Source organism: Motacilla alba, chromosome Z (assembly GCF_015832195.1).
Source record: "Motacilla alba alba isolate MOTALB_02 chromosome Z, Motacilla_alba_V1.0_pri, whole genome shotgun sequence".
In the NCBI taxonomy this organism is placed as follows: Eukaryota; Metazoa; Chordata; class Aves; order Passeriformes; family Motacillidae; genus Motacilla; species Motacilla alba.
The window spans coordinates 59,911,901-59,937,367 of NC_052046.1; the positions used below are offsets into that span (position 1 = coordinate 59,911,901).

The 25,467-nt window shown below is 36.8% G+C and overlaps 1 protein-coding gene across 5 annotated transcripts in view; it reads right to left on the reverse strand.

Moving 5' to 3' along the window:
- The window catches only part of KDM4C (lysine demethylase 4C), a 242,819-nt gene that overhangs the window by 213,567 nt on the left and 3,785 nt on the right, over positions 1–25,467 (reverse strand). For 3 of the 5 annotated variants that reach the window (XR_005255234.1, XM_038124135.1, XM_038124138.1), the window contains exons 2-4: positions 15,603–15,767; positions 10,823–10,998; positions 7,936–8,050 (exon numbers count right to left, since the gene is read on the reverse strand). Coding sequence is in view for 3 of the 5 variants with exons in the window: in XM_038124135.1 (XP_037980063.1) it covers positions 7,936–8,050; positions 10,823–10,998; positions 15,603–15,746 (435 nt within the window). In the remaining 2 variants the exon portion in view is untranslated. Of the gene's footprint in view, positions 1–7,935; positions 8,051–10,822; positions 10,999–15,602; positions 15,768–25,467 lie in introns of those variants that run through there. The other 2 variants (XM_038124136.1, XM_038124137.1) reach the window with 2 other exon arrangements.

Sequence of the window (25,467 nt, forward strand, 5' to 3'; positions counted from 1 at the left end):
GAATATATGAAGTTCTATCTGGTTTACAATTTTGTATCAAATCTAACATGGATTGAGACACCATAATACAAACAAAACTTACACAAAAAATAGAAGCAATAGCTGCAGACAAAACCTTCAATGATTTGCTAGCTGGAAGCCACTAAGTTTTACAGGACCTATATAAGCTTCTTTGTTACTTACAAAGTAATACCAGATAGTACGAAAAAATTGTGTAAAAATTATTTTGCATGCATAAATTTACCATTTCTCTGGAAAGTATAAAAACTGAAATGATTACTTCACGTCAGATGTATTTCTAATCATAATGATGTACTACATAAGAAATATACAAAAGAAGACATCTATTGATTTCAGGAGATTTAAGTTGTTTCCCTATGTTTTTCCCCACAAAATTCGTATATTAAAAGTCATTCATAAAGTAATACATGTAGCTTTTGTTGCATTTAAGATTCAACTGCAAACTGCAATTCTAATTTCAGGTAATACAGCATGTAAGAGACAGTATAACCAAGATCAAAGCTACAAAATTGAAGAGAAAAAATTAGACTTCATTATAACAGCAATTATTAGCACCTCCAGGGAAGATGTTAGCTGGTGCTCAAGCAGTCAGAAAACTAAGAAATATAATCAAAACTATTAAAAACTCTATTCAGACAAGTTCTATTGGGAAGACAGCCTCTAAGCACACTCTTAAGCATGAGCTGCTCTGCTCAATCACTGAATCTACAGTTCTGGTAATCTTACTGGGGTACAAACTGACAGCAGACTGCAGTCCTGATGCAACTGATTAAGACTAAGTATGATGAGATTTAATAGTTGGACAGCTAGAATAGGAGGAATACAGGTTAAAGTAAGAAGTCAGGAAAATTTAATATTCTCAGTTTTTGTTTTCTGAGATTTGTATGTCATGCGTGTCATTTATGAAGCAGCTAGAATTGATAGACAAGAAGGTAACATCTGTATGAAGCTGAGACTTCTCACTGAACAAGCACTTCTAACCGCCTGCTTTAGCTATTTCACTTATTAAGAAACACTAAGTTATTTGGCATTTTACAAATGAGTAACAATGTTTATAGAATTATTTCATTTCAGACAGCCTTTTTTCTTCTTTTAAAATGGAAGCCTTGGGCTTGATGCATTTGTGCAACAAAAAGGCACTTGAAATTTTAAAAGTAAAAAAACCCCAAAATTTATATCCTAATAAAAGAAAAAACACCAGTCTGAACTCAAAAGAGTAGATACTTATAAAATCTGCACCTTTCAAATATAAAAAACTGGCAACACCAAGTTAATACAACTGTAGAATAAAAAATTTGATGTAATATTTTTTAAGTAATAAGTCCTCAAATTAATTTACAAATTTTATTTTTTTAAATCACATGAAATTTACCTCTGTTTACAAATTTTGCTTCATTTGAAGAAAACAAATTAACACAGCAAAGAGCAATGATTCAACCACAGATACAAATACTGGATTAGAATAAAACAAGAAATACTTGTAAAAATCAACAGTTAATCTAGGTAGTTACTCCAACAGTGGCCAAACAGTGTAAGTACTGTAGCAATTTGCACTTGAAGATTTCTTCAGACAGAAGATGTCTTTTCTTTCTATATAACAGTATTCCATTCCATTCCAATTTTACCCATTATTTGTCCCATTCCAACATTTCACCCATGTAAGCTTCTAATAACCTTAACATCTTGAAATCTTAGTCTTCTACTAAGAATTAAGTAATAGCTAAGAGATTTTTTTTTTTAACATATCTTATCCTTGCACACCATGTTAAATCATATGACAACTAGTCACCAAGCAAATTGCTAGTGATTTGCCCTCAAACAAATGCAATTCCTATCATGGAGATCAATCCTAGAACAAGTAACTTGCTTCAAATACCAAACAAACAATAACAACTTCTACAGTCAAGATAGATGAGCTACTTCCTTTTCCTAAAGACTATTTTGGACAAGTATTCTTAGCCCAAAAGGAAATGTTCACTGAAACTGGCCAAAACACTAAAATCACACTGATTAATTTCAACTCCTCCTACATTCCTGAGACTTAAAACAATAAATCAGTTTCATCTTTATGCCCAGACTGTTACAAATAATTATTACAAATTATTATTAAAGATGTTACTTTACCTCACAGATCTTTTTTTAATATTCAAAAACATTAAGTAAAATGCTTACATGATTTTAACATAAAATATTGATTCTTATTTTTACAGTAGTTGTAATAACCAGTTTTAGATGTAGCAATTGCAATGCACACTAAAAAGATCCCAGCTGTAAAAGTGCATTTTAATAGGTCAATACATAGCCTTACTTCTCAAATTTTAAGTATATTTTTGCAGGTTATGCTATATTTAATAATAATTGTTAGAACAGCAGTATATATATTACTTGACCATGACATATATCTGGTAGTTTCTTACAAATACATTTAGACATGATAATCTAGTCAATGCTATGAAAATACAAAATATGTATTCTTTTCAGAATATCACAGTACTACCAGAATATTATAATAATTTCAAAGGAATATGTCAAGACACTATTTCTAATTTATTCATATTTCTGATGGTAAATTCTTTAAAGAACACCTGTCTTTACTGACAACTGTACCACACAATCCAATACCTAGAAAAATTTTACTTTTCAGCAGTTTTCCTTCTATAAGATAACGAACAGGCTTAAAACACCTTACCAATTACAGTCACTGCTACACATATTACACTTGCCTTGTACTTCCTTAGAGAAATATTATAAGATACATAGTAGTTTATACAGAAGACTACTATTCCAATCTTCATTCATTTTGAAGGCGATTTAAACTTACTGTAAATTACTAAAAAGAGTTTTTATTTCTCTTAATAGCCTTTGCATCTGCTTTTAATGCAATGTGGAGACACAGTGGGACACTTGCCAAGCACTTCTCATCTGAACACCTGCATACTTTGGAAGGAGTTGATCCACTGTTTTCCGAAAAACACAAATAATGTTTATCTCAGCGCATTGGTAAAAAGTGAAGCTCACAGTTGAAATCTCCAACCTCTTTGCCAATAAGAATGCAAAAAGCTTAAAGTGCAACAATGTTTTATTATTTTTTTCAAGTACTAGTCTTTTCACTTTACTTAAACCAGTCAACACTACCATGAAAGTGATTTCTATATGCATACATACACAAAATTCTTTTTCAGTATTTAATTTTTCCTTTGATTATCTCACAGCTTAATTTCAATATTAATCTGGTGAACAAGACATCAGTTGTACAACTAAGACTGCAGAATCCTTATGGCTGACTGTAACAACCCCAAAAATAAAGAGGAGTAAAAAACCTAATTAAGAGACAGAGTGAAAAGGTACACAACAAACATTAGAGAAAAATTTGGTAACCCACTTCTCTCTCCGCATAACCATTCACTCACATCAATGAATACAATAAAGCTACTGCCAGGCTTTTATTGCACCTTGGAAGTCATTAAAACAGAGGAAGAAAAATGCTAAGAACAAAATCTCTACACCATAAACACAAAGATTAGGAAATACAAACAATCTCCCTCATTAGACTGTTTTTACTTCTCATCATTTCTAAGGATATAGTCATTGCTTTTTAAGCCCCCTTTTGAAGGGTGGGCAAGTAGATTCTTTGGAAATCACATCAGAACCTAAATTACTGCTCACATTGATCTCAATGATGAGTAGATCACAGACAGAACATAATAGAATAGAAGGCATAGAATAATTTAGGTTGGAAAATACCCTTCATATCATCCAAAACCACCATTAGTTTGGCTCTGCCAAAGCTAAACCATGCTCCCAAGGGTCATATCCACATGTCTTTTAAATATACTCAGGGATGGTGACACAGGTACTTCCCTGGCCAAGCCTGCCCCAGTGATTGGTACTACCTCCTTTCCTTGAAAAAGTTTTTCCTAAAATCCAAAGTAAATCTCCCCACTAGCACTACTTGAGACAGTTCACTTTAATCCGTTTGCTTGCTACCTGGGAGAAAAGGCCAACCCCCATCTGGTTGGCCTTCCAAGCAGCTGTAGAGAGTGATAAGGTCCCTCCACACCTCAGCCTCCTTTCCTCCAAGTTAAACAAACCCAGCTCCCTCAGCTGGCTCCTTACAGGACTTTTACTCCAAACCCTTCACCAGCTCCATTGCCCTTCTCTGGACATGCCCCAGCATCTCAACATCCTCCCAAAATTACGAGGCCCAGAACTGTACACAGCATTCAAGGTGTGGCCTCACTAGTGCCAAGTACAGGGGAACAATCCCTGTCCTGCTCCTGCTGGCCACACTATTGCTGGTACAGGCCAGGATGCCATTGGCCTTCTTGGCCACCTGGGCACACCCTGGCTCATGTTCAGCTGCTGTCAGCAGCACCCCCAGGTCCTTCTCCTGTGGGCAGCTTTGCAGCCACTCTGCCCCAGCCTGTGGCACTGCCTGGGCTTGTTGTGACCCAATGGCAGAACCCAGCACTTGACATTGAGCCTCATGCAGCTGTCCTTAGCCCACAGATCCATCCTATTCAGACACCCCTGAAGAGCCTTCCTGCCCTCCAACATAGCAACATCCCACCCAACTTGGTATTCTCTGGAAATTGACTGAGGGTGCACTCATACATATGCTCCCCATACCTTATTACATGGGACAAAGAATTAGGAATTGTCCTGTTAGGAGAAATAAAAGTAAAAGAAGAAGAATGAAAGTAAAGTGTGTCTTTCAGACAGCAGCTGAGGAGAGTGGCGAGAGAGACACAAAACAGTATTTATACATGTTTCTTCCAAACGAGGTTTTTCTCTGCAGAACAGCAGATGACATTGTAAGAAGTCAGACTGATGCAGTGAAGTCAGACATGTTTTATGACTCATTATAAACTTTAAATCATCCACTTTTCTTTGGAACTACTTTTGAAACCAAGAAGATTTGCACCCCTCCCCAGCAGCTAGATCAGTCCATGCAGCTATCATGCCTTTTCTAGAGTTACCTACACAGACACTTTCCTACAAAGCCCTGCCATTAAGTGTAACAGCAATTAGAATGCAAATAACAGAACAGTATTTCCAGCAAACCTTCAGCCTTCTCAAATTGTAGTATTTATTTTCTATAAAGCTCTGTAGAGTGCACAGAACACTTCCTTTCACAGATTATTTCCTTATTTTTAACGACTTCATCTGAGTTCAAAGCCATTAAATAACAATTAAGACATTTTAAACAGATTCTGGAATAATCCAGATACTACAAGGATAAAATTGAACCACTGATGGTAGCTGTTAGACTTCAAAGCATGCACTTATGGCTTTGCTTCTTTATTTCTTTGTTTTCATTTGGGCTTGGTTCTTTGGGTTGGTTTTTTTTTTTTGGGGGGGGGGAGGGGTGGTCTTTTTCTGTTTCATGTAACACAGCCCTTAGAAAATTTTGCCCCATCTTCCAAATCCCTCAGAACTTATCATCCTGTGGTCTAAAAATGCAAATACTACAAAACGTATAATGTCTCTGGCACAATGCCAACAAGGTGGTGGATTTCACAAACAACAGTAATGATTCTTAAGTTATCTAAACAGTAAAAATCAAGGTTCCATCATACTTCAGATACAAATGTCTCAATAAAAAATTTACTGTCATCAAGTGGAAAAGAAAATGTAATTGGTAAACTGGTAAACTGATTTATAGAGCACAGCAGTATTTCTCACTAATTTTGATGGCCCACATACACATATGTGTCACATTTTCCTTAGGTTCTAGTAGATTTTACCTACAATTCTGTCAGATATTTACCTTAAGTGTAACATCTGCAACACACCATTTTCTACAATATGTATTTCGTAAAAAGTAAGCATTTGTTTTGTTTCTTGCAAATAAGCTGCCATGACAAACTAATCACTTTCACCATACACTTTCTCCGGAATGATGCTCAAAATGTCAGTGAGTTGTATTCATCTCCTTTTCCCAAATAATCATAATCCTGAAGGAAATTGAATGAAGACATGGGAACAATCTCCAATTTCAAACAAAATCAAAAAGATCCTTCTTAATACTATCTTCAAGCACGACAACATGAAAAATATTAGTTGTGCAAGTACACCATCTGCTGGCCAAAAATTAACTGTGGCAAAATTACTCTGAGAGACAACATATTGATCAGTAGCATCATAACTTTCTCACCGACACCTTGGTACCAGAATATATTCCCTCTTTTCCTCTATACACCAAGTGGGCTGTACACCAGCATCTGGCTGTCACATTAAGTGCTCAATCTGTTCACATTCCTTAATGTCAACTCCGTTCATTAACATTTCTCCTTTGTTATTTATTTTCAGATGATACCCATTTTATTATAGGCATCAAGGTTTCTTTATTCTACCTTTTATTGCTTTCTTCCCCAGTCACTGCAACTTTCAGTGCTTTGTTTCCTTTTCCTATGCACTTAACATCTGAGTAAGGATCCCTAAATGCTGCTTTTCTTACTTTCCTCTTAGCTTTCATTTGACCTCCCTTCCTCATCTTTCCAAGAGTGTAATTCTGTAAGAAGGAGATCTCTGACCTTGTCTTTGACCAATCACACTTTCAAATTGGATATTATTGTATTCATTCTATTTTCTTTGGAAGTGTTGCTCATGCAAGAGTAAACTAAGATACTCAACACAAAAAAAACCCACAATCCAAAAAAAGTGTACTTTCGTAAAAAGTTATACCATAAGGCATTACCTGCCAACAACAAAAACGCCAAGATCAGAGAAGAAAAAGGGCAAGCTTCTATTTCTTGAAATACTTTTTCTGTGTCTTGTGTTGGTCTTCACAAAGCAACAGCCACCTGGAATGTCTCTCCACAGAAACATTCCAAATTGAAATCTTCAATTATTTTCTAAACAATTTCTTAAAGCAACTATGTGGACACACAAGGGAATTTGAACTTGCTTTCTCTAAACAATATACCATTGGACATTCTTAGCTGTCTTTCAAAAATTACATAACTCAGTGCAAAATCTGAACTGCCTTCAGCCATATTGGCTGACTGTATTTATCTCTGGACAGTCTTCACTTTGTCTTCCATGAAGAACTGTGAAACACTAGGAGAGCCTCAGACCATCTGCCACAGCAAAATCATAGGTTTTTTCCTAATGATTGGAAAAGGCAGTTACATAGAACATGAAATAACCCAAGAACTTCACATATGGTACTTTCTTTCCATACAAATTTGTCCTGTATTTTTTAAGTCCTCAAATATTTTCTGAAACGCTAATATATTTTCTCTTAGTCTCATTACTTAAAAAATCCTTTAGAAATCTAGTTCCTGTCTTACTTACACAGCCTAACTGATATCAATGGATATCCGTAATTCTTTGGATAATGAGATCTGTTTTAAAAGTATCTTTATTATCCATGGAGATCTTGGCGAGTAGCCAGCAAAATTAATCTCCTTAGGAAATTTTAATTTTATCTGTTTTAATTGAAAGGTAAACAGTATGAGTAAGTACATTTCCAGGAAACTGCAGACATTCCAAGCATGAAGTACAGCTACCAGTATTCCTCAGTGAAGAGATATAAAAGTATCCATATTTTAATTTTAAAATAAAACTTAGTTAAAATATCTCACAAGAGTCCACAGATACACACAGGAAACATACATACTAGAAGGTTAATAAACAAATAAGTAGGAAGAAATCTCAAAGCTCTGGAGAGTTAGAAGTGAAGAAAGGAAGAGTCATGATCAGGAAGAGTAGCAATATTCTACTGTCTAAGGACAGAACTATCTGACTCTTGCAGATGTAGAGATAATTTCAACCTGGGTTGCAGGCTTTAAGGAGCAACACAAAGATTTCAAAAGACAGATTCTCAGTCACAAAGCAAGAGCATATCCTCTAAGTGTACCCTTTAAAAGAGGGCTGGAAGGGATAAACTTCATAAAAAACTATGCATACTTCATCATAAATGCTCCCATTGATATCTGCTCCATAAATTGGTGCCACAAAAGTCAAGTTCTTCCAGTATTTACGCTCCAGATCTTCATAGTCTACATATCTTGGAGTGCGGTATCTGCAGAGAAAGAGTTAGGCAAAGGTTCATCACCATCTCTCAACAACCGCCTCTGCAATGGACTATGCTTCTAAGCCATGGACAACAGACCATGCTATGAACCTTCTAGATGAAGTCCACTTTATTTCAAATTCTCTGAAACTGAAGAATTACGAGTTGTCCTGAATTCTTAGTTTCATGATTAACCATATCATGGACACCTCCCACCTGACAGCTACAGTAACTAAAGTCCTCCACCAACCCACACAATATTTGTTCAGTCCCCAGCAGCAAATCAGCCCATCTACAAACCATCCTTAGCCTGAGATCCTACCTTTTATTTCTCTTCTGTAAAAAAAATACACACATGGAAAACACAATTAACAAGTATTTATTGTTTTCCTACCTCACTACCAGCTCTGTAAATACCCAGTTATAGGTCTTGAACAAGCTTGTCTCAGAACAATGTAAACTAACTCAGCCATGCAGCCCTCACAGGCAAAACCAATACTTTCTTCTTCCTGCCCCAGAAAAACCTTTCAAGTAAAGCTGTTGTTTTAAGCAGCTGATGCAAAAAAAAAAAAAAAAAAAAATTCTACAATGCAGAGAAAAAATATTTAAGGGAGCTTTTCTTTTTACTCATTTACAACAGCACAAGATACATAACACACACTTACATGCTTAAATATACTTATGTAAATACTTTTGAAAGGTTACTCATGTAGCCTTTCAAAATCTTGTGGGAACAACACCAACACACTACCACAGAAACATCTACCAACAGCTTTGCCTCAGGATCCTTTGTCAGACATCTGTACTTCCAGTTTTAAGTCTTCAGAAAAGAAAACTTACTCCCCCATTACTACACGTCTGAGAACTACAGTTTTATAGTAGAACTGCCAGTGGGCTACAGCTGAACAACTGGAAAGAAAATCCAAACATACAACACTGAGACCAAGTACATTTATATCATGTAATAACGCAGAGACAAAAAAAAAAAAAAAGCTACACACATCTTAACCAAAGCATTCTCAGCAACAGAGCTATAGCTCCAGAAATCAGACTGTATTTCTGTTGGGCCCTGAGTAACACGCACACATGAACTCCTTGATTACAGAAAGCGGGTATGCTCCTATTTCCAAGAGGTCAAGTTGAGAAGCATTTTAGTTCAATGGAGAGCTGCAAATGTCTAAACAAGTAAAAGATGAAATGCATTACACTGAGTACACTTGATCCATTTAAAGGCAACTGTGATTTAATTTAGATGTTCAAAGCCTTTCTCTCTTACCCAAAGGAAATAGGTAACATCCTAATACTGAAGAAAAAAGTCTTTAACAGAGAAGTCTCCTCCTTTAAGGAACAAAATTAATTTTATGGGACTACAGAGGCTCTCAGCTACTTGATAGTTTAAGAAATACTGACTGCAGTAAGAGTGTCATAGAATGTTATGTGACACATTCTCAAGAGCAGTGACAAATATTTGGAAAGTAATAGATAGGAAGTCCTCCCAGCTGTTCTACATTTGCATGCAAAATTAAGTTGCCATCTGATTTCAGTAAAAACCATAAAAATTGAAATCAGAAACACTTTCAAAATATATCCCATGATGAATAAACATAACAAACATTATGATACATATTAAAAACTTCCCAGCATTTCTGAATTAGTTAATTATTTTAAGAAATTAGTGTACCTCAACTTATTAGGGGTTAATAAAATGTAAACTTTAACAGCTATGAAAAAGTATTATTGATAATCACATCAAATACCTTATAGGTCTTATGATTTACTCTCACCTCTAATATTTACTAAACAAATAATTTCAAGAATTACAAAATAGGTCCCATTTCCAGTTACCAGAGAAAGACTACTGTGCACCAACCTTAATTTTGCACAATATATATGTACTATTCTTTGTAATTGGGAAAAAAAATGTTGTCTGTTTTGCATGATCATCAAGGCATGGATACTATGTACACGGTTATATTTGGTTAGGAGCGTCCTTAAAAGCTTTAGATGTCCTAGTTTTTTCTGATCTTGATAAGAGTTTCTATTCTTATACCTAATTTCTTAATTAACCTATAATAGAAACTTGCCTTCAAACTAAGGCAGTATTACCTTTCTAAGATCCTTTGACTCATCTTCCAAAAATCACTTCCACTCAGTTTTGAGGAGACAGTCAAATAAAATCTATTCTTTTAATGTGGCCAAAATGACAGGCAAGAATTCCTTCTATCAATTCCCTCTTATTGGAATGCTCAACAATTTGAAACATTTCAGTAGAGTGTCCAGCCAGCCCTTCACAAACTTTTTTTTCCCCTCCCATAATATCCATCTTGCCATAACCCTAACATTGACATTCAGTAAATACCACTGAGTTCTCTTAGATTAATGCAAAAGCTTCTGGATTGTTTAAAAATATATTGGAGTTTTCAGAGTTACATGGTGATAGGCCATTCTATTATCTAGTAATTAAACATTAATAGGTGTAATCAAATAATCAAATTAAAACTCAGATACACATCTGTATCATCTTCACTATTTTCTACATCTTCTGGAAGATAAAGAAAAAAATATAGAAAGCATTTCATCTCAGGTTTTTCAGATGCTTTCTTGCTGCCATGGTATCAGATGCTTTCAACAACAAACACAAACAATACTCACATTGCAGTACCCTTCCATACCTTGAGAGACAGGGAAAAAAGTAAAAGGAATCACCAGCTGCCTTGCACAATTCAAAGAAACCACAACACATGAAGATAAGTATTTGTCTTACTAAGCAAGAGTACATACTTGTCACTGTTGGCTAGATCCTTGAACTCCTTCACTGTCATGGGCTTTTTCTGAATATTGTATTGTGTGAAAAGACCAGACTGGCCCGTGACCATTTGTTGAATTGGAGCAGGAATCACCAAATCTTCAATATCATCATAATGTTTTCTTGGCTTCCATTCCTTTGGTGGGATAACCTTTACAAACAGGAAACAAAACACAACAGCACAGTTGAAATAACAATTCAAAACATCCTAGGAAAAAACTGAAGGAGCAGTTGAATATGCCCACATGATCAAAGGAACATTTGCTTACCAGCTGTTTCACATTAACTGATACTCTAAGTGCTTGTAGACAATGCAAAAACCCATTTAGAACATGCCCAGTATCACTTCAATTCACAAGCAGCAACTCACCAACCTACAGCAATTCACAGGCAACTGTGCAAAAATACACATTTAAAATAACAGAGTTGACAATTTTTTTCCAATCAAAAAGCCTTACAACTGACAAACAGTTTGCAATCCATGATATCATATATGTTTTGTGTTAAAAAATTTCCGGATGTTGCATTTGGAGATACAATTTAGAGGTGAACATGTAGGTGCTAAGTCAGAAGTTTGGCTCAGTGATCTTAGTTGTCTTTTCCACACCTAAAGATTCAAAGATATAAAATGTTTATCCTCAATTAAAATAAAAATTCCTTAAAAAACCTGTCAGACTGCTGTCTAAACATTATTTGGCATAAACAGTATGTATAACTCTATTTTTTTACTGAAGAGTGAAAAAAATACAGCTGTTTTAGATTTCCAAATCTGTTCAATTTATTCCCCATAAAACTACAGGGTACAGCTCTAGTACAGTAAGCATGTGCACTAATTTAGATACATTAGCTTTTATAACTACATTATTTAATCCTCATAATTGAAGATTAAAGCTATGTGCAGATTAGCCATCTGTAAATTTAACGCATTTATTTCAAATACCACAGAATACCCACAGTCTATGAAAACTCCTCAGCAGATTCTAAAGTGTTAGCAAAAGAAATCATTAAGAATTTCAAAGAAGCCTGTAGATGTACCAGTATTCTTTAACAGGCTGATTAATTTTGAACATTTCTTGCATATATTATTTCAGCAGAAAACAAATAACTCTAGATGTGTCACTTCTAAAACAGAGCAACAAAAAAATTTTATATGTATTTTTTGGTTTTGTTTCATTTTTGAACTTCTACTTGTCCAAAAGCTTAATGACATGTTTTTGATCCACTCATTACTTTCATTCTTCTGCTAAATTAAAATCAAATTTCCATGAACAGTGGCTTGGAAACTTTTAAAGTATCTTATAACAAAGAAGGACAGCTCTTATAAACACACAACAAGTGAACTATATTATTTGAATAATTAATTCATAATTTAGAGGTAGTGTGAGAGATTGAAATTTTAAGGTTAAAGGCTTAAACATTGTTCTCAAGGATTTTCTCCTCATTATGGTAAAACTGTATAAAGAAACTGTGCACACCTAAGCCCACCCCTCCCTGAATATGCCTGGAACTTTGGACTGTGAGTTTAAGCACCTAAGGAAAGATAAGACACTATAGTTCCTCAAACATGATTGTTCAATTATCTCAGGTCTAGGGAGAAGTAAGCAAGGCTGAGGGAGAAGAAGGCATCCACAAGAAAACCAAACCCAGCAGCTGTCCTGAAAATCAGCTCTCGTTAGGTTTGGGGTGGGGGAGGCTGTAGCCCACAGGCCCATCTGCTGAGGCCAGGTTTGCTCACATGCCCCCAGCGGGGAGGAGGAGAAGTTTTTGGGGTGTGGCATAATCTCTAGGCAGAAGGAGTGAACACCCATCCTCCCTTGCACTCAACTGGCTCAGTTGCAAATCCCCCCCCCATCCCTGGATGGCCATATCCACAGGGCATTCATGCGAGAGGCAGCCGGGGAGGTGTCATAAGCCACCAAAACCCCTGAAGCACCCCCAGACTCCTCTCTGAGGGAAAGGCATGCAACAGATCCAGAGTCTGTTCCAAGAGACAGTATCAAACTTGCCCCCACCAAGGTCAGCTACCTAGGTATTCCCACCTGGCCCAAATGTATATTAATCTACTGAATTCTGTGGGTTTGGGGGGAAGCTCACCACCAAGACGACCAGAAGTAGGTGGTGAAGACGGAAACCACAGCAGTGACATTTCTACTTAACTTGTCTCTCTGTCACTCTCTTTCTCTCCCCATTTTCCTGCCTCCTTTTCTGTTTCTTTCTATCTCTCTCTCTCCCTCTCTCATTTACTGTTAAACAAAATCCATACTTCTGACTTCAGCATATGCTCTCGTTTGCACTTTAATTCAGACAGAGGTATCTTTCTAATACTTCTAATAACAGGATCACGATGAGGCAGTCCTTAAGCTACACACCTAGGCTATTTTCTTACAAACATTTTAGGATTCCATCTGTAAGAGTCCATTAGAAATTTCACTATTTCATCTCTTCATTAAAGTAATAAAATTCTAAAACACATAGATCCTAAGACCATTTGCTAGCTTTGGAAAGCTATCACAAATAGGCACATTTTAATGTTAATGTACTCAAACAGTCATAAGAAATCCAGTCAAGACCATAAGTGCTAAAAGCACACAGTGAAACACAAACATCAAGCTAAAGGAAATTTATCTAATAGTAACATACTTCCATAACTAATGTTTTTATTTTACACATAAACAGGTGTTTTTATCTAATTTTTACACAGATGCTTTTCCTCTTTTCCTTCCCAGCTTCAACAGTACTTCTACTGTACAAGAACTATTAAGCAAGTTTCAGTGTTGTTTGCTTCTAGAGAAAAAAAAAAATCAAATCATCTTGTGATTCCTACTTATTTCTTTCACAGAACACTTAAATTATACTCACATTAACAAAATATGAAATGTTAGCTTGGAAGCAGAGAAGTCATGCATTCAGAAAATATGCATTAAAATCAAATATGTGCATAGAGATTTCCATTTTCATGATTATTAAGCATGAAGTCAGAGGTTTGGCTCAAATATATGAATGCTGAAAAGCAAAATTTGCATTATCTTATTTAGTTCAAGATCAATGCGCTTTAAGCAATAAAAAGATTTTTCTGAATACGGGTCCAAAATATCCCCTTCCACCTAACTGGAGTATGTTTATTACTGTTATAATTAGAGTGCTGGTTAGAGAAGTGAATTCCATGGGGATCGATACACAAAAAAAAAAGTTTTAAAAGAAGATAAAAATAAACTTCTTGCCCCAAAGAATTTGCATTTTCTAAGGAAGACTGAAAATGTTAATAAATCATGTTCAATGCAACATACAGCTAGCCAGTAGAACAACTGGAAATAATGACTAGGTCTGTGTTTTTACCACTGACCTGTCCCACTGAAAACTCTTCATATTTCCTTTTGTAAAAATAGCCTCTTCTAAGTCAAGCAAGTTAGTTTTATTCAATGGGATCAACTTAGATCAAATTCATCAATCACATTGTTGAATGCTCAAACATGAAAGAGGAAAAACCTAAGGCAAGACTCACCAGTATCTGAAAGAGGATTTAACAGAAATGTATGTGCTGATAGCACTCTGCTGTCAGTACCAACATACAGTCTTCATGGAGGAGACTGACTGGTATAACTAAGACATCCCTTTCTAAAAATGTATGTTTATCACACTAAACTATACTAGACTGTATTAATATGCTTAGGACCTTAAATAGATAAATATGTAAATAGAAAAGTCTTGCCTTAGGTTTTTCTCAGATTCCAGAACACAGCTGAAGATAGGAAAAACTCAGCACAGGCTTTCCTCTGTTGCCTATTTATCACATTTCTACTTCTGTTTCTACTTCCGCAGAGAAAAATTTGAGAATATAACCTATTACTCTATCAGCTGAAATAAAAAAAAAAAAAACAACCTATAAGGTTTTCAGAGTGAAGAATTCAGTTTTGCTTTGCTTCAAAGGAAGCAGGAGGCAGGAGTGGGCAGGGAAGAAACCAAGAATTTCAAGTTTTGCTCCTCCCTCACTCAGATTCTAAATGTCTTGACCGCGCAACATTAGCTTCAAAACCCAGTGATGGAGATACCTGTTCCCACAGAGTGCTTAAAGTAACTAAGCTGGTATTTCTAGATCTGCACTGGTTTCTGCTGGTTTGAAAAGTGGGAAAATGGACACAGCATAAACAACTACAGGATGTATCACTAAATTATGTCAGAGTGAACCTCTGACAGTCACTCTCTGACAGCGGAGGAACTCCTGCTCTGAGGTCCTGCACGTGCCATTGTTCAAAGAGCAATACACCTGCAGTTAAGTTGCCTGAAGTTCTCATTAACAAGAAGAAAACTATTTCCATTCAAACACTGCCTTACCATCTTCATGTTCACCATACTGAAGTGGGATGATTTGCTCCAGTTAAGCTTTATGCAACCCTAAACCACAAAGTTCAACACCTGGTATATCAGGACGACTTTCATTTATACTATCAACTCCCTGCTTTGTTGACCAAAAATAGTTTGAATCTACTTAGAAAGAGATCCTGTTTTGCTATTGTAAGCGTGTAAACAACTTACAGTTAGAGAAAAAACACTACACAACACCTATATTAATCTGCATGAAATATCGGAGACATCGAAAGGCTCTTTCTTAACATAGTAACAAATCATTACCTACTCCTTGAAATTCATTTGGAAAAAAAAATAAATAATAAAAAAGTCAGGTTTGTAACCAGCAAAATACAAGTAACGGGAGATCTGGTATTAGAAGCATTTTTCTTCTATGTTATACATGCTTACCTTTGCAACTCCAGCCCTATGAGCACCTTGTGATTCCATGTGTGCTAAGTATTTGTTGAATTCCCTGAATTCATCCATCGAAGGCCTAAAAGTCATGATTTTGCAGCTTGGGTTTGGAGGACTATCTGAGATGACATCAGCCATTCTGGTTCAATTTCAATCTACCTGTTAAAAAAGAAAATCATACACTGTAGAGAAATATCTGTAAAACCAATTCTAACATTCAACATACATGGTTTCAGACAGAAAAAAAACCTATCTACAATTATCTACCCAGGCTAGTATAAAAGGCACAAAACAAATGCTTACTTTTTATTCTTACTCTGAGATTACTCAGCCTTTACCCAGCACAAACACTATTGTAAATGACAAGCGCTCAGTCCAGTCCGTACCTCTGCTTTTACAGCATGTTTCCTCAAGTTAACCTAGGATCTTCCTGTGTAGATCCATCTGCACATTCTCTGTCTAGAAAGTTACATTACACAGGCATAACCTAGAGTAACAAAGCTACACGTTGGATAAAATACAACTATTTCCATTCAGTAAATGGAGGGAAACAATGTACTGGGTCTAGTGGTGGCCAAACACCAATGCGCTCATTAGAATAATTTACTCATTTTTTGCTGCAAGACAAGGATTAGGAGGAAAGCAAAGCAGGCTCAAAACTTTAAAGTATAAAGTATAAAGAACACTTTATTAAGTTTAGGTAAAATAAAAAATAGTAAGAAATCAGAAAAAAACCTTCAGAACACTTCTCCTCCCCCCAACCCTTCTTTCTTTTCCTACTTACAACATAAAGAGACAAATCTGGTATTTTCAGTCAGTTTACCACTTTTAAAATAATCTTTCTTCAGTCCACTTAGGGAGTCTCTCCTGCCATGCCATGGAGACCTTTCCACAAGAAACAGTTCTGTCATACTTTTAATTTTTATGAATAGCAGCCACCAGAAATCGACATCGTGAAGTTCCTCCCATGGTTTGGTAGTCTTCCCACAAATACCACCATGGGCCATCTCAGTTTATTGGGGTGCAATTTTAAGGATAAGCTATTCTAGTATAGAAACAAAAGTTCTTTTATCTCTGGGAACAGAGGTTTTCTTCTCCCATCCCTGGGGCCAGGTTTCTCATCTCCCTCATATCTCTGTTCAAGCTTCTCATTAGATCACAGCTACATACATCAACATCTGCTTGCTTCACACTGGTGCTTGTGCTCACAGATCTAGCTAGAACATTACATCTCCCCAAATGCATTCCATGAGTTACAGGGAAAAAAAGCCTGGTGTATTATATCTTCACCACACCCTTACAAGAGAATTTCAGACTAAGACTAAGGCATCTCCTCATTCTCCTCCCATCTGGGATTTGACTCCTTCTTCACTGACCTTGGTGTCTCCATGTTATTTTCTTTACGCATCTTCACCCCTTCCTTTTCCTCTCACTTGAGAGAGGATTGATGTCTGCATGTTTCATCTGTGCACTAAAAGAGTGAATGTCTCAACCTGGCCTATAGATGGTTATATGATCTCTGCCGGGCAGCGGCCATTCTGGCGGCATGGCTGTTTTCTGGCCCCTGTGGCATTCAATTCCAGCTGTGAGGTCGCTTTTCTGCACAGGGCTGCAGAGCCACCTCTGTTCTCAGCTGCATGATTTTCAGCAGTGCCAGCAGGATGGCTCAGCAGCTCATGGCTGGAGCAGAGCCTGGCTCAGCTCCACCTGAAGCCGAGCAGAGTGGGCCTGGCCACCAGCCGTGGTTGGAACTCAGCAGCAGCAGAATCTCAGCTGAGCCATGCCACCGGGCCATGCGGCAGAGCAGGTCCTGGCCAGGCCAGTGCTGCAGCAGAGCAGGGCCCGGCCCTGCCAGGCCATGGGGGCCCCACGGCAGAGCGGGGCCTGGCCCAGCCAGTGTCCAGTTACCTGTTCAAAGGCTGGATGCAAGAGAGTTTTTCCCAGGGCTTGTTTGTCTCTAAGTGTGATTTCACAAAGGCATATTCAGCTGTCTTAAGTGGTTTAGCAGCCTGTCAATATTCAAAACTAGCCAGCTGATTGGTTCTGCCAGGCCCGAAGGAAGCTCCTGAGGTCCTTACAGGGAATCACTTCTGTAGCTCATGAATTGTTTTTTCCTTAACTAAAGAACTAAACTACATTAAACCATAACAACCAATTATTCACTTCCCACTCACACTGTGAATACAGAGGAAGAGCACTTGGATTTTCTAGTTCTAATTATCAGCAGTTTATCAACAGGACTATATTCCTGCTCATTCTCTGAAAATTTCTACAGAAAAAAAAGCAAGTAAGCTATACACATAAAATCAGCATTTCCTCTGATTTCCATTTCTACATTGAGACTGACTAAAAGAAAAAGTTATTTCCATTTCATACCAGGATATTGTACTCATGAAAGGACTGAACTTTAGGCAAGTGACAGATACACATTATCCTCAGATCAGAGGGTGCTGCAATTCCCAAGTATACATCACCATGTGTCATCTGCCGTTCACAAAATTCTTCACTAACCTTACAAAAATACTGCCTGTAACAAATTTCTTCTGACATGCTCTGATCAGATCTGTGGTTACCTCAACCCTTCAGGCCAAATACTGGGTGCCAAACTGGCAAATACCACACAGCTAATCACACTTCCTCCATCCATAATGAGACTGGAAGGAGAAGCAGGGAAAAAGTAAAAACCCAAGAGTTAAGAACACCTTAATAATTGAAACAAAGTTAAAAAAAAAAATTATTATAACCAGAGAGAGAGAGAGAGAGAGAGAGAGAGAGAGATATAAAACCAAAAAAGCCCAGGTGATAAACAATACAAACTGTCATCAGCCACCGTTCTGGGTTGCTCACCCGTGTTATATACTGGGCACGGCATTCTGCAGTATTGAACAGCCCTTCGGCCAGTTCGGCTCATCTCCCCCCAGGTTTTTGTCCATCTCCTTACTGGAAGAGTACAAAACACTGAAAAGTCCCTGATTAAGATTAAGCACTCTTTGGCAACAACCAAAACATCAGTGTGTTACGAGCATTATTCTCATACTGAATCCCAAACACAGCCCTGTACCAGCTAAACACACAAGTTAGTATTAATTCTGTCGTCATACAAGCACAGTGTCAGATGTCACCTGCATCACCATTCACTACATCACAGATGAAACACATTTCCAAAAGCATAACTTGATTTACCAATTAACTTGCAGTTGCTATGTAAACATATGAAATTACATTATGCATATAGAAAGTCAGTGTTGAAAGGAAATCTCTTATCAACCATTTAATACTCATTTTCTCTGTGGGTCAAGAGCTTAAGAAATCACAGTGCCTGTATTCATTCCTATAAGCCTGAAGCTCTCTCTTCTTTGGAATTAATTTTTTTAAATGTAAAAGGGTAAAAGTTTGAAATACATCTGATTTCCTACATTCCTTATGCAAAAGGGTAAGGAGACAAGAAAAATCCATATCCAAGTGGTTCAGCTATGAGAAAAGCTGCAGGATTATTTTGGTCAATGTCTGATTTCAAGCACCAGGCACAACAAAGTTATTATCACATAAATTACCATGATAAAAATTTCTCTTAACCAGAACATCTCACCAAAATACACCAATTTTAATAGATAAGCTGCTCTAAAAACAGCCGCGTACCAAATCAACTGAATATACCCTGGCACTTTGACCAATGAAGAAATTCAGTTAATTTAACGATTGTTAATTGAACTAATAAACTATAATTAATTTATGCTAACTGTCACAATCACACATCAGCATTCTGGCTAAGAGTTTGGCTACCAGACTCTTAAAATCCTTTTTGTGAAGATACACAAAAGACTATTCCCTTTTCTCTCCAAAACTAAGTACATGCCCAAGCATGTAACATATTGTACTGTGAGGAACCTCAATCTGTATCACAAGCAGAATTAATAAATTTCAACTAATTATGAAGACACGCGTAGAATACTAGAAATGCTGAATTTTTGCCCAGCTTCACTGTAGTGTAAAGAGTACAAATCCTGCCCTTCACAGACCTTTTTTCTACCAGCTTCCGTCTATCTCAGGGTCCAGGCCCCTAACCAATGAGCAAACAGACCAGACAGCTGGGTTACTTTCAGTAGAAATAAACTGTTCAATCCATGCTCTCGTGTAACCCTTCTTTCACAGTTAAAAACACCTTCTCATTAACTTATTGGGTAAAGCTGCTCCTTGATAAGCACAATGTTTGCAAGAACTCCTTAAGAAGACCCAACTATAAAACATCTTTAGATCAGGTGGCAGAAAGATCATAAAGGCTATGAAGAGTTTGCTATGCTAGAAGTCCATTAGATGTTTCTACTAGTTTTATGATTTTTTAGTAACTCAACATCTTCTGTATAACTATGATCTATCAGTTGTAACTTCTTAAAGCTATTTTACAATTTCATTACTGCATTTCTTCATTACAAACACCAATCTGAAACAGCAGGCACAAGTGCTGAGTTACATGGTCTAAATTTAACACAAAAAAAATAACCTATGCTACAAACTAATCAGAAAATGTTGGCCTTCCAATTCAATTCTATTAACTTCTAACACAATATGTAATTCTTTCAAGGACTTTGTGGAACTCCCAAGTCCTACATTCTTCCTCCAAACAATGACTACTTTTGGTATTTTTCTCACACAAAAACCGTTACACCCTAGCCAAATCATTAACACAAGAGAGCATAATATATACTTCAGTGTCATAGTTAAGAGGCCTTCAGAGGCTCTTTTGCAGACAAAATCACAACTACTAGCAGACCATTCTAATGCAAAATCTGCACTGCAATCATATTATTGCTGACTTAATTACTGCACTTAGGTGCATACGTAACTACCTATTTTGTGATATTACAAAGCTGTGCAATCTAAGAAATAAAATTTCCAGAGTTTTTATTGACTACTACACAATGAAAATGTGCAAAATATTAGTAAATACAAAGTTATAAAAAGAAGGCCAACATGCCCAGGATGCACTTTATGAAATAGAGAGACAAGTAATATGTACACAGGGAAATTTTACAGTTATTTTAGGTCCCTCATATCAGCATTGTAAGCAGACATTTTCTGTCCCCTTGCATGACAATACTGCATGCTGAAAAAGATGCCCATAACTACCCAGAAAAACAAAGGGTAGTGTGAATAAATGTGAACAAACCCCACTGAAATTATCATGCATTAGTACTTTACGTAACATTGAAAGAAGCTTTTTAGCTAATCATGGAAAAGCTTTAAGCAAACAAGCCCAAGCTATGAACCTGATCCAATAAACTCCACAGCCTGTCCATAAACCTTCAATTTCTTAGTGACCAAATAGTCTGCCTATGTCTTAAAAGTGTCTGATTAAACAACTCAGAATATAAATAAAATACAAGCATGTAGTTTGTCTAAAGTTGCCATCTGAAGAGCTAAGTAGTCTAGCTAGGAACTAGATTAAAGAACCTGAACCTGATTTCTTTTGAAAAATTTGTAACGATTGCAAGGCCCTGTTGAAACTCCCAAATCATCATTAATATCAGAATATTAATGCTACATTAGTCTTAATACTGCAGAAGTGAAAACATGAGGTCAGCAAAGTGGAAACATCCATATCTGTGCCAGTATGTAGCCCAAGAAACCTGATGAACTACAAACACCAAAGCTCAATACTAGAAAAGCTCACATAAAGCAAGATGAAATCTCATTAATGCCACAATTATTTACAGAATCCAAGATGCGAATGCATTTCACTAGTTATGATGGCAGGAAAAGTGCTTTTTAAACAAATCCTGCAAAATCTGAAGTGCATGGCTTGCACATAACAAATCTGATACTAAAGAACAGAAGTGTATATTGCATGTTTGATAAAACATTTTATTCCACATATTTTTGGTAACTGCAAAATCTACATAATTGTTTCTTCTATATCCTAAGAAAAGGGAAGGACCTCTATACCCCACCACAGTCAACTAAAGCTTGCCTTTACAAATTAGTACCAGGCAGCTACAATTTCCAGCCTCCACTGCCAAAACATTGAACTGTTTCTTTGTAATGTCCACACACTAGAAAAACAGCATGTGTTAAATCGCAGTTAGTTAAAAGGCACAAAACCCTGAAGCCTTCACTACAATCAATACTTCACTACTTCACTACTAATCAACTTTTAGTATTACAATATTCTGTCTCCACCTTAATACTACGCCCTGAAGGCTATACACTTCTTTTTGCTTCTGGTCTAAAATAAACTAACCAGTACTGTGAAGTCCACCCACCATCAGTGGGGAATCCAAACTTTCTGGCTCCAGACTACACAAGACTTGACAAAATAGCTCTTCAAGACAAAGATGCTTTCTGGGAGGCATCTCTTGACCGCCTACTTAGGGCAGTCCCCTCTACTGAAAGCACTGTTGAAAAAAAAGAAAAAGCACAGACTAATACATCTACTCTGCTATTCACAAAATTATTAGCCATAAATAACTATCAACCACTGCATCATAAAATAAATATGTTCATATTTTGAAAGGTAAGATTATTTTAATCTGTGTGCTCTAATACATAAAATTGTGATGTACACAAGCTTTAATCCACTATCAAAATTAAACAAATTACATAAAACAAGCTCCAGCAGAAGAAAAAAAGTATGAAGGAAGATGGGAAAAAATTAAATCTCTTAACCACTTCACACAGATGAATTAACTAAAATATGTATTTTTTTCCTTTTCTTGCAAATTTGCACCCACACTAACTATGGGAAAACAAACACTTGACAAAGAATTCATCCTGGGTACGTTTTTCAGTAGATAACAACAAGAAAACAAACCTGTCCAGAGAAAGACATGTACACGAAGCCCCAGCATTTTTTTTTGAGGCTGTTTTGTAAAATAACCATGTTTGCACCACCAGCTCTGCACAAGCAGGATAAGAAACAAGTAGTAGAAATTGTGCCTTAATCTATATTAGTTTCAGCAGCAATTTTACTTTAAAGTAAAAACTCCGTGAGTAGATTCATCATTTTTAAGAGGTTGTTAGCATTCTGTAAGCAGGTATCATCCAACTCCTTGTACTGTTCAGCAAAGCAAATTCAAAAATCCAAAATACTGCATTAGTGCATTTTCAGGCAACTGGAAACATAAAAGCACAGCTTGCGTGTTCAACTGTTACTGGGCATGCAAATAGTTAATTCTCAGTGTAATATGTTTGAATTGTTCCTTTAATAACAGTAGATGTGCAACCAATTATGTCTGCCTCTTTATGTACCCGGCTTCAAAAGAGATCCTATTTATCAGGAAATCCAAATCTGTTACTTAGGTTATTTGATTGTATTGACAGTGAAAATATATGGAACATAATGCTTTGTATTTGTGATATGAGGCCAAATCTCATGGTTAGGTATGTATTCCTCAGATATCCACCATCATCAGAAAGACCCAAGTTTATAAATGTTAGGAGTATTGAATATTTTCATAGATTCTACAAACTTAAGAAACCAAGAATCTGGGCAGATAACCATATTCTGAAGATCCTGAAACCACCTCTATTTTACCACAAAGCTCTGAGTAGTATGCAAGCTTCATTACAAGTTTAAATTTCTATGTCTGGTAATACCCTACAGCAACAATGTTTCAAAATTCTAAATTTGCTTAACTTGAGCCCATAAATTTTGAACTGAAAAATGACCTGAATTCATTCCTAGATATTCTCACCAGGCTCAAAGCATGAAAAACATCTTGAAATAAGTAATCTGGGACAAAGGGCAAGGAAAAAAAAAACTACAGAAAAAGTATTTTTCTCATTTTTATCTGCTACCCATGACTCAAGAGCTTCTACTTTTTTTTTAATTAAAACACAGGTATGAAATCCATAGTCCTAAATAGAAACAGCATGTAACAGACTCCAGCAGTGGCAAAAGCAAGTTATCAAGAATCTAACCAGTCTCCACATTTTCATAATTGCTAACAGTAGGTATTTAGATATAAGCAAGTGTTGGGATAGCTTATAATACACATTTTCAGAATACCATCTCATTCTTCAGCAGTGTATATACCAAGGAATCCTTAAACATAGAGGATAATACTGCATTTTGCAGAGTGTGATGATTTTTCCCGTAATTTTGAACTTTTGTAGGCCTTTAATATCCAGAACATTTCATGATAAAGCATTCTACAATCAACAATATACTAAGTGATATATCTCCCTCTGTGTATGTTGAATATTTCACATTTTAGTTTCATCTCATAGCTCATGTGCATACTGAGAATAACTATCTAACTGCTCACATCTACCTTCAGACCATACAAATCTTACGCATCTTTACCATGGCCTCACACAGTCTCTTTCCTAAGCTGAAAACTTCTAGTCTCATCACAGAAAATCTATTCCATATTTCTGATCATCTGGACCTCTACCATCCAGTAAATTACTTTTAGTCAAGAGAAAAGAATACCCAAGCTGAAAGCACTATTTAAGATGCAAGTAAACCACCAACTCACACAATGGTGTAATATTTTCAAACTTGGATGTAGTCCTCAAAGAGTCCAGACAGTGATTTGGCCTAACTCTCAGTTTTCAAAAAGCTAATTTACAAGTACCTCAAATTTCAGAAAAATATTCATTGCTAATGCAGCCTATAATATTGCTGGGGATAGAAATCACAGGTGGTAGATGTGAACTCCTTCCTAATAAAGCACTTTTTAAGCACAGTTTTAGTAGGCCTGTCATTTCTGACTATATGGCATTTGATTAACTCCTTAACCAGGTATCCTCCCGAAAGATACCCTTACAGCTCTTATAGCCCTTACAGGTCATGTGCAGAACCAGCAGATGAACTCGGGGGTCCCTGTGTGTCCGTTCCAACTCAGGACATTCTATGATTTCCCAAGTCCTTAAAACCAAAACATATATCTCTTTTCCAGGGATATGCTACAGTGACTGTGATAATAATTTTCCCAATGAACCACTATATAGCAAATCCTTTATTAGAAGCTGAATAAGGACAGCATGAAAGGGGAAGAAAAAGAATAAACCAAAAACACCAAACACATAAATCAGGCTCTATAACCTGAGAAACAGAAAGATGTACTTGTCTCTCTTAAACCTGTTTAGTTATGGAACACCTGAAACTGCATTTCTGCACCAGTAAAAAAGTTCACCTTCAGTGTGAGCACTTCCATTCTTATAAAGGATTTTGTAATCCAAAGACCAGTTCCAATTCCCCTGCCCTCACATTTTGGTCTAATTTACCACAGACCAAATACCTAGTGGCCAAGCCATATCCAGCAATGTCATGCCTTTCTGTTGTTATGACTGAAAGCATGCACATTAAAGCAAACCACACATATGGGCAGGCAGCTTGCATGACCAAAAGCTCCTCACTCCAGACTGATACCATGCCCCCTGCCCCAGGAGTGGCAGACCATCCAATGAACTCACAGAATGGTATCTGGCAACTACATGGCTCTTACCCACAATACTATATCAGACAAAAGGAGCAAGTTCAACTGTAAAGGGCCTTGAGGGGAAGCCGTATGAGGAGCAGCTAAGGCCACTGCTCAATCTGGACCAGAGGAAACTGAGGGGAGACCTCACTGCAGTTACAACTTCCTCATGAGGGGAAGAGGAGGGGCAGGCACTGCTATCTTATCTGTGGTGACAGTGACAGGATCAGAGGAAATAGCCTGAAATTGGCTCAGGGGAGGTATAGGCTGGATATCAGGAAAAGGTTCTTCACCAAGAGGGTGGGTGGGCACTGTAATAGATTCTCCAGGAAAGTGGTCACAGTTTTAAGACTGACAGAGTTCAAGAAGCATTTGGACAATGCTCTCAGACACACGGTATGATTTTTGGAGTGGTTGTGTGCAGAAGCAGGAGATGA